The sequence below is a fragment of the Scyliorhinus canicula genome, chromosome 11, assembly GCF_902713615.1.
Source record: "Scyliorhinus canicula chromosome 11, sScyCan1.1, whole genome shotgun sequence".
Taxonomy (NCBI): Eukaryota; Metazoa; Chordata; class Chondrichthyes; order Carcharhiniformes; family Scyliorhinidae; genus Scyliorhinus; species Scyliorhinus canicula.
In genome coordinates this window covers 18,051,493-18,066,118 of record NC_052156.1, presented here as the reverse complement: position 1 = coordinate 18,066,118, position 14,626 = coordinate 18,051,493, and the positions used below count along the sequence as shown (strand labels likewise).

At 46.1% G+C, this 14,626-nt stretch overlaps 1 protein-coding gene across 1 annotated transcript in view; it reads left to right on the top strand.

Moving 5' to 3' along the window:
- The first annotated feature begins 1,166 nt into the window (after nucleotides 1-1,166).
- Nucleotides 1,167-14,626, top strand: part of LOC119973866 (interferon-related developmental regulator 2-like) — a 40,331-nt gene continuing 26,871 nt past the window's right edge. The window contains 3 exon segments of the mRNA XM_038812373.1: nucleotides 1,167-1,499; nucleotides 12,453-12,512; nucleotides 14,316-14,426. Coding sequence (XP_038668301.1) covers nucleotides 1,463-1,499; nucleotides 12,453-12,512; nucleotides 14,316-14,426 — 208 coding nt within the window. The 5' untranslated portion in view covers nucleotides 1,167-1,462.

Here is a 14,626-nt window from a genome sequence, read left to right as displayed (position 1 = left end):
TATGAAGGGCAAGGTTGAAATAAAATTGGCCCAATCTAAGGAAGTGTACCAGCAGCAGCAAACAGCAGCAATGGGGAGGACAGAACACAGAGAACAGAGAAAACAGAGAAACAGCAGCAGGAGAGAAGGGGAGGAGAACTAAAAGAGAGAGAGAGAGAGTCTGAAGGTCCCTACAACAAACCAGCAGCATCCAGAATCACTAATCGTTTTTCCTTTCTGTAAAGAAAGTGTTTGCAACTTATAAAAAAAAAGTATAATAATAATAAAATAACTTAACCTGAAAAAGTGGTTATTAGCTTACTTCACTTCCTTAGCAATGCAGGACCCAGGACATCGATGCTACTAAGGGGTAAGTAGGTAAAATTCTTCGGTGAAGGTATGGGTTATACCGGGGAATAACTTGGAAATATAGTTTGACCTGAATGGCACCCACTGAAGCCTGCATCGGAGTCAGGGAGTGAGAATCCCTGTTCACCATTTGGAATATCGGCCCTTTTTGGTATAGGGGGAATTCTAAGACAGAGTGGTGGATTTACAAAAACAATATGTTTCTGGAATATACCTCTTCATTCACCTAAGGAGCAGTGCTCCGAAAGCTAGTGTTTTAAACAAACATGTTGGACTTTAACCTGGTGTTGTAAGACTTCTTACTGTGACAATAAAGATTATTATTAAAGATGTAGATAGACCGAGTGATGGCGTGGCTACTGAGTCACGCGTGGGATGCGCAAGAGTTTTCCCCCCGGAGCTTAAGGCCCAGGGAAACATATAAGACCTGCTCAGGGTACTTAATAAACCATTGTTGTCATAAGTCCTTGGTCACCAGTCATTGCATCGACAATGGTCATTGTCTGCTGGTGGACAGGAATGACTGGGATTAAGCCAAAAAAAAGGATCACGAGAGAAAATGTTTGCAGCTGAAAAATTCAGAACACGTGACATGTTCCCGCGGAATCCCCGGCACGTGACATGTTCCCGCGGAATCCCCGACACGTTACATGCTCCCGCCCCCGCGGTGGTCCCCCGACCGGGGAGGGGGAGTCACGTGGACCGCTGCCGCCGCGTCAAGCCGGATTGTGAGACTGCTCCTGGCGCGCGGGGCACGCCGGGGGATGTAGTCCGCCCGCGGGGCAGCGGCCGCCGCCGAGGCGGGAGGCCGGGCGCCTGCGCGGACTACAACTCCCGTCAGAGCCCGCGGCGCCGGCCGGCAGCACAGCACAGTGTGGGAGTGAGAGGAAAGATGGTGGAGGTGTGCGCCTGGTTGTCCCGTCATCAGAGCCAGAAAATCCACAGCATTGAACATCGCCAGCAGCGAGGCCGCACGTTTCTAACAGCCCCCGATCGTGTGCAGAGCAGGAGTCGGTCGCAAAGGCGGCTGCCTTCGGTTGGCTGATAAAGGGCCCCCGCCAGTTAGAGACGTGCCCCCGGTCCAGTCGAAGCGCCAAAACACTGAGAGCCGGAGATGCCGAAATCCCGGGGCCGGAGCGGCCACAAAAAGGGTGAGAGGCAGGGTCAAGGTGTGATGTGTACCGGGGGTTGAGAGATCCCCGGCCCGGGCTACACATGTACCGAGGATGGGGGCCGGTGCCGAGGCTCCACGTGGAGGAATGGGGGAAGGGGAAGGGGGGGGGGGGGGTGTAGAGTGGACCACCAACCGCGAGTTCCCATCCAACCACACTCACCATCCTGACTTGGAAATACATGGCCCTGCTGTCAGTATGGCTGGGTCAAAATCCTTGTGGTCCCTCCCTCACAGCACTGTGAATGTACCTACACCACATGGGCCTCAGAAGAATATATACTGGGATGGGCGAGGGCCAGGTTCAGTGTTTGAAATGTGCGTGTTACACTTTATACCTTTATTAATATCACAGTTAGGCTTAAATTAACACTGCAATGAAGTTACTGTGAAAATCCCCTCGTCGCCACATTCCGCCGCCTGTTCGGGTACACGGAGAATTTAAAATGTCCAAATTACCTAACAGCTCGTCTTTTAGGACTTGTGGGAGCACCTGGAGGCAACCTACGCAGACACAGGAGGAACGTGCAGACTCCGCACAGACAGTGACTCATGCTGGGAATCAAATCGGGGACCCTGGTGCTGTGAATAACAGTGCTAGCCACTGTTACCGTGCTGCCCCCATGTGTGGGGATGGGTTAGGGCAGGACCAGAGGTAAGTGCTAAACTGCTGTCGGAAGTGTGGTCCCCCCCCCCCCCCCAACAAGTAACTTGTAACAACAATGTGTTCAAATATGCAAAGACTTACATTAGTTCGGTGGGGTGATTAGTCCAAAGTGTCGTTTGACGTAGACAGTTGCACGGTAGCATTGTGGATAGCACAATCGCTTCACAGCTCCAGGGTCCCAGGTTCGATTCCGGCTTGGGTCACTGTCTGTGCGGAGCCTGGACATCCTCCCCGTGTGTGCGTGGGTTTCCTCCCACAGTCCAAAGATGTGCCGGTTAGGTGGATTGACCATGATAAATTGCCCTTGGTGTCCAAAATTGCCCTTAGTGTTGGGTGGGGTTACTGGGTTATGGGGATAGGGTGGAGGTGTTGACCTTGGGTAGGGTGCTCTTTCCAAGAGCCGGTGCAGACTCGGTGGGCCGAATGGCCTCCTTCTGCACTGTAAATTCTATATGTGAAACAATGCAGAGTCATGAAATAGTTACCTTTTAAATAATCCTTTCCCCAATTGAATTAAAAGTGTGATGTCCTGCTGGTCGCAAGAACAGACGTCTGTTAGTGTATCCCTGTTTAATTTTGAAGTGTCATCACTGTTAGAATCCATGGCATCCTATAGCAAGATCCTATAAATGCAATCAGTAGATAGAAAGCAAGCTGCCGTGGATATTGCAACGCTCAGATTAAGAAGTGTCTAAAACAACAGTCGCAGCATGTAATTAGGAAAGCCAATAGAATGTTGTCATTTATTGCAAGGATAATTGAAAAGTAGGTAGGTTATGCTTCAGTTATACTGGGCACTGATGAGACCACTTTTTTTAAAGGAAACTTACATATTAAAATTCTAAATAACTGAACGGTCCGACACACGAAAAGCCCCACAGTAACATACCCAACTTCCCTCCGCCCTAACTCCTAGCTACCCATATATTGGATTCCCTGCCCTTATTCTCCACTTCCATGCCTCCCCTGCCCCATCCCTTCTGCTGACGGTCAGTTTTCCTAAAAGAAGTCAATGAACGGTTGCCACCTCTGAGCCAACCCCTGTATTGAACCCCTTAGGGTGAACTTAATCTTCTCTAGCCTGAGAAACTCTGCCACGTCACTGACCCACATCCCTGACTTTGTAGACTCCGAGTCCCTCCATCCCAACAAAATCTGTCTCCGGGCCACCAGGGAGGCCTTTCTCCCTCCCTGGGCTCCCGGATCTTCCAACACCAAATATTGCCACCTCTGGACTCGGAGTCACCCTCCCTTCCAGGACCTCTGACATGACATCTGCAAATCCGGGCCAAAATCCTCTCAGCTTCGGACGTGCCCAAAACATATGTACGTGATTTGCCAGACTTCCCCTGCACCTCCCACACCTGTTCTCTACCTCCCCAAAAAAACCTACTCATCCGGGCCACAGTCCATTTGAGCCCTGAGGACTACTTTGAACTGGATCATGCTAAGCCTGGGACACAACAGGTATGCATTGATTCTTTTCAGGGCCTTCTCCCAATAGCCCGGTTGTGAAGAGATCCCCAAATCTATCAATCCCTGCCACCTCCTCTCCCCCCCCCCCCCCAAGAGCGAACGGGGTTGGGTGAGGTGAAGACCTGGCTCATGTTTAGTTTGTAGCTTGAGAACTGACCAATTTCCTCCAGTATTTTCATACTTCCTGCGATACCCTCAACGGGTCTGTTATATACAGGAGCAAAATGTCCACATAGAGCGAGACCCTATGCTCCACACTTCCTCTCACTATCCCCCGCCAAATGTTCGATGCCCTCAGCGCCATTGCCAAAGGCTCTATGGCCAGGGCAAACAGTAGTGGGGAGAGTGGGCACCCCTGCCTTGTCCCCATGCACAGACTAAAATACTCTGACCGAACCCGGTTGGTCCTTGCATTCGCCATTGGTGCCTGATATAGCAACCGGACCCAATCCACAAATCCCTGCCTGAACCTTCCCAGGACATCCAACAGGTACCTCCACTCCACCTGATCAAAGGTCTTCTCTGCATCCATGGCCACCGCCGCCTCGACCTCGCGCCTTCCGCAGGCCGCATTATCACATTTCGGAGCTGTCTAAATATTGGATGTCAGGTGTCGTCCCTTCATAAATCACGTCTGGTCCTCCCCTATTACCTCTGGGACACAATCCTCTATGCGCATGGCCGTGATCTTTGCCAGCAATTTAGCATCCACATTCAACGGGGAGATCGGTCTATACGACCTACAACTCTCCGAATCCTTATCCCGCTTCAAAGGGAGACCGATGTCTGCGATGATGTTGGGGGGAACGCTCCCAGTTCCTTGGACTCATTAAAAGCCTTTACCAGGAGCGGCCCCAGCAACCCAGAAAACTTTATGAAACTCAATCAGCCTTACCCGATTGCATCGCCCCCGACCTGTCTGTAACCTCCCGAAACACAATTGGGGCTCCCAAATCCTCCACCTCATTCATCCTCGGGAACTCCAACCGCCCCCCCACCTCTCCCCTCTCTGCCAGGAATCGCTTCATACCTCCTCCCTGGCTTGGGATTCCAATTTATACAATCTACTGTAAAACTCCCAAAACACATCATTCACCCCCACCGGATCTTTCCCAATCTCTCACCGCCTATGTTTCTTCAGCTGGTGCTCCAACATTCTGCTGGCTTTTTCCCCACATTCATACACCGCCCTCTTCATCCTCCTCAACTGTCCCTCTGCCTTACCTGTGGACAGGAGCCCAAATTCCAGCTGCAGTCTCTGACGCTTCTTCAGAACATAGAATATACAGTGTAGAAGGAGGCCATTCAGCCCATCAAGTCTTCACCGACCCACTTAAGCCCTCACTTCCACCCTATCCCTGTAACCAGATACCCTCTCTTAACCTTTTTGGACACTAAGGGCAATTTAGCATGGCCAATTCATCTAACCTGCACGTCTTTGGACTTTGGGAGGAAACCGGAGCACCCGGAGGAAACCCACGCACACACGGGGAGAACGTGCAGTCTCCAGACAGACAGTGATCCAAGCCGGGAATTGAACCTGGGACCCTGTAGCTGTGAAGCCACAGTGCTAACCACTTGTGCTGCCCGTCATCCGGAGAATCCGCATACCTCCTGACCACCTGTAAAATTTCACCTACCAGCCTGTCCAACTCTGCCCAAATTGAGAGGCGTCCGTTCTCCCCCCCCCCCCCCCCCCCCCCCCCCCCCCCTAATAACCGCCTTCAATGCCTCCCACACCACCCCCGCTGAAACCTCATCTGTATATATCCCCGAATGGCTTCACTCACCCGTTCGCACGCCCTCCTCCATCAACCGCCCCACGCCCAACCTCCATTGTGGCCGCTGGGCCTTTTGATCAGACCACATCTAGAGTACTGTGTACAGTATTGGTCTACTGATTTAAGGAAATATGTAAATACATTAGAAGTAGTTCAGAGAAGGTTTACTAGACTAGAACCAAGAATTGTCAGGTTGTCTTGTGAGAAAAGTTTGGACGAACTAGGCTTGTGTCCACTAGAGATTAGAAAAGTAACATTTGACTTGATTGAAACTTTTAAGATCCAGAGGGGTATTGACAGGATGGATGTGGAGAGGATGTTCCTCTTGGGAGAATGTTGAACTGGGGTCATGGTTTAAAAATAAGGGTCACTCATTTAAGGCAGATGAGGGGATTATTTTCTGTTGAAGATTGTGAGCCTTTCGGACTCTTTTCCTCAAAAGACAGTGAAAGCAAGGTTTTTGAATATTTTTAAGGCAGAACTAGCTAGATTCTTGATGAACAAAGAGATGAAAGGATATTGGGAATGTGAAGTGGAGGTTAGAATGAGATTAGCCATGATCTTATTGAATGGTGGAGCAGGTTGAGGAGCCGAGTGGCGCATGGATGCTGGAAGTCTGGAGAGAGAAAAGCAGAAAATTCTGGAAAAATGCAGGTCTGGCAGCATCTGTGGAGAGATAACAGTTCAAGCCCAATATCTTTTTAACTGGAAATATGATGGGTTTTATGCTGTTTGAAAGGGGGAGGGTTAGATAGAGCTAAATAGAAAGTAAAGGAATAGGTTAGAGGGTAAGAGAGTAAATTACAAAGATGTCTTGGAATGCAAGACTGAAGGGAGTGGTAATTATGGTATTAAACACTAACGCTTTGGTCCAGAGCAGTTGTTAACAATAGAATAAAGGTCAGCGTTATCTGAAAGTAAAATAACAGAATGGCAGGAAAAGGGTCAGCACGGTAAATTAATCAGATAATCTGTTTTGTGGTGTTGGTTCAAAGAACAAAGAAAAGTACAGCACAGGAACAGGCCCTTCAGCCCTCCAAGCCTGCGCCAACCATGCTGCCCGTCTAAACTAAAATCTTCTACACTTCCGGGGTCCGCATCCCTCTATTCCCATCCTATTCATGTATTTGTCAAGATGCCCCTTAAATGCCACTATCGTCCCTGCTTCCACCACCTCCTCCGGCAGCGAGTTCCAGGCACCCACTGCCCTCTGTGTAACAAAACTTACCTCGTACATCTCCTCTAAACCTTGCCCCTCGCACCGTAAACCTATGCCCCTTAGTAATTGACCCCTCTACCCTGGGAAAAAGTCTCTGACTATCCACTCTGTCTATGCCCCTCATAATTTTGTAGACCTCTATCAGGTCGCCCCTCAACCTCCTTCGTTCCAGTGAGAACAAACCAAGTTTATTCAACCTCTCCTCGTAGCTAATGCCTTCCATACCAGGCAACATCCTGGTAAATCTCTTCTGCATCCTCTCGAAAGCCTCCACATCCTTCTGGTAGTGTGGCGACCAGAATTGAACACTGTACTCCAAGTGTGGCCTAACTAAGGTTTTATACAGCTGCAACATGACTTGCCAATTTTTATACTCAATGCCCCGGCCAATGAAGACAAGCATGCTGTATGCCTTCTTGACTTCCTTCTCCACCCGTGTTGTCAATGATAGCTTGTTTCACGTAAGGCCTTGGTTTAACATATCATGCAAAAGACACTCCCTTTACTGCACTGAAGTGTCAGTTGGTATTATGGGCATGACACAAGAAAATCATTTAGATTTACGAATGGAAGGATCGATCATCGACGCTTTTAACAATGTGCATGGTGGCAATAAAGAGAACACATAGGTTCTGGGCAGATACAGAAAAAAGACTAACACAAACCTTCGGATTGGTTTGCATGAACATTGCTTCAAACCGTCTTGTGAATTCCATCACAATTCTGGTTCTTTATACTGAGAAGCTATGTATCCACATATTGAAGATTGTTCAGTAAAGGGCAGGACAATTATTACCTGGGATTCAGAGCCTGAGATATAATATGTTTATATTGGAGAGATCCAATAATTGAATAATTCAAGATCTTCAGAGTAACATCAAAATAAATATATTTTAATAGTCACAGCCCCAAACTTAGTAGAGGAAATTGGTAAGTGTTGACTTTGAGCTACACAGAGGGCTGTGAATTATTTTGAATTAATTCTAGGATCAGTGCTTAGCAGCCATGGCCAATATTTATCGCTAATCCTAAATGTCTTTAAAAAGATGCTTGATTCGGTTTCTTGAACCACAGCAGATGAAGATATTCCCACTGTGTAAGGAGCTCCATGATTTTTGACCTAGTGATGACAGAGGAATCAAGGGATGTGACCACATCAGGATGGTATATTGTTTGGAAGTAATGCTGCTTCTATGCACCTGCCTTGACCTTATAAGTGGTGAAGTTTTGGGAAATCCTGCCATTTTTAGGTTGTAGTCATGGTGCACTGGTGGTGGAGGGATTTGATGCTTAGGCTTGTGGATGAATTGGCAATCTAAAGGAACTCTTTGCCCTGAATGATGAGTGTTCTTGCCCATTGTGATAAGCCATTTACTGCAACCTTTGATCTGTTCCAGTGACAATGGCATTTATGTGGCTGGCAACAATTGAATCTGAAGCATTGGTGACCTTGGGATATCGAAAATAGGGTTTCTGGTGGTGATATTGTCATTGAATGTCCATGGGAGGTGGTTAGGTGATCTTTTTGGCAATGATCAGTGGCTGGTACTTGTAAGATGCAACGGCTCTTTGTCACTCATTTGCCCAGCCCTGCATGTTGACCATATTTTGCTGCATGCGCACATTGATTACTTCACAAATAGAACTGAGCACTGAGCGATCATCAAGTAGACTCACTTCATACAATACTGATGACTACATGCCATTTGATTGTACTGATGATGGCTTCTTGCATCACTTCCTTGCTGAAGGGAGCAGCCTTAAAGGGTGGTGCTTGGCCCAGTTGGATTTGTCCTGCCTATTGTGAACAGGATGTACTTGGTGCGATGCCAGTGTTATAGCTGTATTAAAACAGTTCAGTGAGGGACAATGGCTAGCTCTAGAACGTACGTCATCAGCATTACTGCTAAGATGTTGTCAGATACCCGAGCCTTATATAGTGCATTAGGGATACTGCATTTGAATTTGAACGTGCCGTGACAGGAAAAAGATTAAATCGATAGGGTCACCAAGATGCAACCGAGGATGAGAAATTAGTTATTACGAGATAGTAGAAGGGAATATTATTTATGTAGCAACTATTCATATACTCAGGATGTCCCAAAGTGTTTCCCAGTCAATTAATTGTTTGTATGTATTATGTTGGACAGCCAATTAAGAACAGCGAGATCTCAGAAATAGCAAATAAAATAGCTGACCAGATAGTCTGCTTTATAATCTTGGTTGAGTGATAATTGCTGCTTGGGACACTAGGATGACTCTATCCTCTTCAATATTCCATGGGACCTGCCTGAACAAGCAAAAGTGGCCTTGGTGAAACCATAGACATCTGACCATAGGACTAGGAGGAGACTACATTAAAATTATTAAATTATTGGATCATTGTTTGCTCAGGCAAAGAGAACAAAATATACTGCCACTTGTTTTGAGTCCAGAGTAAGGTAATTCTCTGTTAACTGGCATCATCCATTTCCCGAGCTTGGCAGATAACAACGTTTAAAAAAAATTTAGTGTACCCAATTCATTTTTTCCAATTAAGGGGCAATTTAGCCTGCATGTACCCTGCACATCTGTGGGTTGTGGGGGCGAAACTCGTGCAAACAAAGGGAGAATGTGTAAACTCCACACGGACAGTGGTCCAGAGCCCACAGATCGAACTTGGCAACTCAGCACCGCGAGGCAGCGATGCTAACCACCGTGTTGCCTTAGATAACAAAGATTTTACTGCACTGGGCATCATGGGGGTACAGCACAGATTAACCAGAATGATACATTGGTGAAAAGATTTAAATTATGAGGACAAATTGTATAGACCGGCCTTGTATTCCTTGAATGTAAAAGATTTCATTCAGGGTTTTTCACAGTGCGGGTTGCGACCCGTGTCGGGAATGTCACGGTCTTCCGTGGTGGTCCCCGATCGCAGGATAAATGGCCAATGGTCGATACCGGCATTTAAATTGACACTGGCGGCGACTGACGGCTTTGAAATGAGAACAAAATTAGGCCGTGTGCAGTCTTCTGACCGTTAGCAGTAAGTAGGTCAGCACACGCCTGCTTTGGACTGTGGGAGGAAACCCATGCAAACACTGGGAGAACGTGCAGACTCCGCACAGACAGTGACCCAAGCCAGGAATTTGAACCTGGAGCTGTGAAGCAACTGTGCTAACCACTATGCTACCGTGCTGCCCAGGCCGAGAAAGAAACAAGAACAAAAGTAAGCCCTCGGGAGCTAAGAATTATTTTAGACTGATTTCAGGAAAATTACATATCTGAAGGGACACTCATGAGGTGTGTATTTTTGGTTTGCCAAAATAAAAAGGAGGGTATTGGTGGTTCAAAGTAAAAGTTGCCCACAAAGATTATGCTCAGTCAATAAAGCTTTGACTCTTATTTCAGCAAATGTCTTAAAACGTGAAGTCTTGTCATGCTATTCTTTCAGATGTTAACTGGAAGTTCAGATTTCCTTTGCAGAGTTCTTGGTCTGCATGTGGATTGTGATTCATGTGCAAGAACATCCATCCCCTTTGAGTGAAAATCTTTCTGCTCTCACCATTTCAAAAAATGTTCTTCCTAATTTTTCCAATCGATGAATAACTTTGCACTCGTCACATTGTATTCCATCTGCCATTCTCTTGCCCACTCAGCCAGCCTAAGGACATTAGGGAAGGAATCAGAAAACTGCTGGGATTTTACAATAATCGACAGTAGTTTAATGGTTGTGTTAGACTTTTATTGAATTAGAGTGTCACCATCCGCCCTGGTGGGATTCGAACCTGGGTCGCTAGAGCATTACCCTGGTTTCTGGATTATTAGTCCAGTGATAACACCACTATGCCACTGCCTCTCCTATATTTAATACAACTCTAGGTTTCTCAATAAGACTTCAATTATGCGCTTATTTGAACAGTTCCATAGGTTTCGAGATTTGCATCTTGAATTCGAAGTACTATCTGACAAAACACGCCAGGAGGGTTTGTTATTCTTTTAGTTCTAAATTTAGGTTTCTTCTCCGCGAATGTTGATCCCCATGGTTATCACTGTTGAATCTCGGAAGCTTTTTATAAGGTTTTTGTTCTTTCTTACAAACAATCATTGGCCTCTTAGGCATCAGTTGTCCTTGGAGGGTTTTGTTTAAGCTGTTTCAACACAGGGTTATCAGTGAAGAGTCCAGATGTACAAGTTGTTCTCCTTTTCCCACGGTACTCATTTTGCTGAGCTGCAGTTTTTCACACTGAAGTTTGTTAGCCTCTTTTACCACCATGCTTCACAGCACGATGTTAGCCATTTCTCTGCACCAACACATCTTCACATACAGAATGTGAAAATCTGTAAATCATCCCTCCCCAAGAGCTGTTGCAGATGTAAAAACTGGGATTAAGAGATCTTTGTTAGGCATGGGGGTATTAAGAATCTAGAACCAATGTTGCCAGGTGGAAGTGCGATGTTGATCTAACGGAATGATGAAACGTTTTGGTGGAATTGAATGGGGTAATCCTGTTCTCTTGATTGTTGTGCCATGGCGATCAACGTCAAGCCATGCTTTCAGCGGTGATGAGAATGGAAGCTAATATTTCCCTTTCACGTGCAGCCAACTAGCTGGTTGCTGAGGTGCCATACACAGTCGGAAGTTGTTAACAGCAAGGACAAAATCAGCTTGAAATTGTAATGCAGTATTATTTGCATTTTATTCACACAAGAAACATTTGCACCTTTGACCGCCTTGCAAACGTACTTGTCTTTTTTAGCTCGAAAACAAGGCAAATAGATATTGCTGCAGGCTTCTGCCAGTGAAACTCCGTATAATAGGAACTTTATATGACATGACCGCATAAAGTGATAGTGTACTGTGAAAAAGGTGTCACTTGCTGGAATTAACATTTTGTCTGTTCCTGCAATGTTACTGTTACTGAATTTCTTGAAAGTTGAAATGTAAAACAATGCAAGTTAATGGAAATGACCTCCGTTACAAGGTTACATTTTGTGCTGGGTGCCAAAATAAATAAAAAAGCACCAGGTGTTTGGCAGAACTTTATCTCATTTCATGCAACAATATGCTGGGAACATGGTGCTGTGGAAAAAAAAATGCATATTTGCCCTGTCTTTTACGTATAACCTGCTTGATGACCTTAAATGATGTGGCAGCACGGTAGCGCAGTTGTTTCCAGCTCCAGGGTCCCAGGTTTGATTCCCGGCTTGGGTCACTGTCTGTGCGGAGTCTGCACGTTCTTCCCGTGTCTGTGTGGGTTTCCTCCTGGTGCTCCTGTTTCCTCCCACGGTCCAAAGGTGTGCAGGTTAAGTGGATTGGCTATGCTAAATTGCCCTTCGTGTCCAAAAAAGGTTAGGTGGGGTTACGGCAATAGGGTGGAGGGTGTGGGCTTAGGTAGGGTGTTCTTTCCAAGGGCCGGTACAGACTCGATGGGCCGAATGGCTCTTTCTGCACTGTAAATTCTATGATTCTTTGACTTAACAGAATCACCCCAACCTAGAGCAGACTCTCATGTCAGTGATGTTTATTTGATAGGAGTCTAACAGATGAGTTGGCATGGGTAAGAATAAGTCAATTGTCATTGGACAATTGCTAGGTTTGCATAGTATGTATCGTATCTGGGAGAAGTCGAAGGAGTTCTGTACTGTAAAAGCTTTGTTAAAAAATCATTATACATTTCAAAATGGGGTTTTAATGAAATTATTTACCAATATTTACTGAATAATAAACAGTTTGGCAGTGAGGGGGAAGAGTCACAAAATATTTGACTTTTAAAGTGGTTTTCCAACCTTGTTTCTTAACAGGTTCTTTGAGACATGAACTACTACAGCTGAAGGTTTCAGCCAAAGTAGCTCAACAGAAAGGTACATAGTCATCATCTGTAATCTGCATGATGCATGGCTACTGTTGCTTCCTTCATCATTTTGTGTGTTTGGAAAAATGGTGCCCTGCTTTCTTTGATTTACAGCAAATATTATAATATGAAACTGCACAGATCCCAGTGGTGCAATCCAGTGTAATAGACTAATTCAGTGTAATTAGCCGATTTGGTTCCTTTTCCAACTTAATGTGATGTCGGCCAGCATGTTGTTGAGTGTGATAATTGACCTTTAAGGCTGGAAAAGGGTAAAAAATCAGCTAGAATTCCTGAGAGCAATCAATTTCCATTGATATAATCTGGTAGATGTGCCCATGTCCACAGTGGTGGAGAGCAGCATTGATGCCCCCTGTTTAATAATCTGCTGACATTTGTACTCGAGGTTTGCATGAATGATAACCATTTGGATGGGGTGCCACAAGGGGGATTGATAATAGTAATTGAGCTCTAACTCGTCCCTCAAGCATCAAGAAGAACAGAAAAATTAGAGAAAGCACCCCTCCCCCTCCTGAGGTTTTCACGCCTTGTCAGTGCCGGTGCAGCATCTTTAGGCCAACAGCAGGTTGTCACCTTACCAGCAGGTGGTGTGTAACATCAAGGTCCAAGAGGGACTGGGTGATATTTTTCACCTAAACTGGAAAAAGAGGGAAGTTTTATGGAGGTGAGAGGAATCTCAGCTGGAGAAGCAGTGAGAGACCTGTGTTTGCCCTTTCCGGGAAGGCCTACTGAATTATGATTAACTCAGTTGGCTGGACAGCTGGTTCGTGATGCGGAGTGACGCCAACAGCGTGGGTTCAATTCCCATGCCGGCTGAGGTTATTCATGAAGACGCGCCTTCTCAGCCGTGCACCTCACCTGAGGTGTGTCTGTCAGGTTAAATCACCACCAGTCAGCTCTCAAAGGAGAGCGCTATGGTGAACCACTGTGTACACCTGTATATGGGGCTGTAAGGTAGGACCTGTACTACAGGTTCGTCGGTAGCCCCTGCTGGCTGGCTCCGCCCACTAGGAGCTGTATAAATATGCGTGTCCTCCATTGATCTGCCATTTCGCCAGCTGCAGTAGGAGGCCACGCATCTGACTGCAATAAAGCCACAGTTGTACCCAATCTGAGTCTTTGTGCAATTGATCGTGCATCAGGCGCAGCCTCTGGGACTGTGGCGACATTTACATTTCACTCATTTTCTTAGCAGGTGCGCATGTGCACTTGGGTATCAACGGCCGTCTTGTATTGCAGAGTTGTATCTCCCCACCCCCTTCCACCCAGTCAAACCCCATCTCTTATAATCTTCCCTCCAGCCCCTCCCCCACTTCATTGACGGTGCTCCTTTAAAGCCTGCAACATCTACTTTTCCAGTTCTGCTGAAAATTCATTAACTCTATTTCTTGCCTTAGATGCCAGACCTACTGAGCATTTCCACCATTTTCTGTTTCGGGTTCAGATTTCGAGCAACCACAGTATTTTGCTTTTCTCACCTGGCAAAAGTTCCCCACCCACACTTTAAAGTACCCTAGTTCTGAAGTGCTGTGCAAAAATCATTTACTTTTGTCATCTTGCGTCTTTAGGTATTGTGCGATAGAACTTGTATTTTCAAAACTGTTAAAAGGAAGAAAAGCATAGTTCAATACAGCAGTTTACCTGTGTGTCTCAAATGTCTGAAAGCTTTATGTCTGCAAGAGATTGTAAACGCATGTGGTACTCCACAAAGCCGATACAAATTTGAATTAGTCACACCACAGCACTTTTATATTGCAGGAGCATTATTCACTTTGCTATATTTTGTCGGCAGGAGGACGGAATGGATTTAAAGGGGAGACTCAGGCCAGTGATGATGATCTCGCCAGTGAAGTGCTGAGCCACTGCAGCAGTGCCAGTGAGACGGCCAGTGTGCCTGAAGAAGGTATTAATGAAATGCATTGCCTCTGGTGTTTGATGTTTCAAGACCTGGTACATATATTTGAAGCAAGTTCCGAGCTCTTACGTTGTGAATGTGCACCATTTTGATGCTCGGGACTTTACAAAATCAGCTGCAGGTCAATAACATTGCTTTTATATTTAATTGCCATTGGGAAGATGGGGAATTCTGCTCTTTTCCCTCTT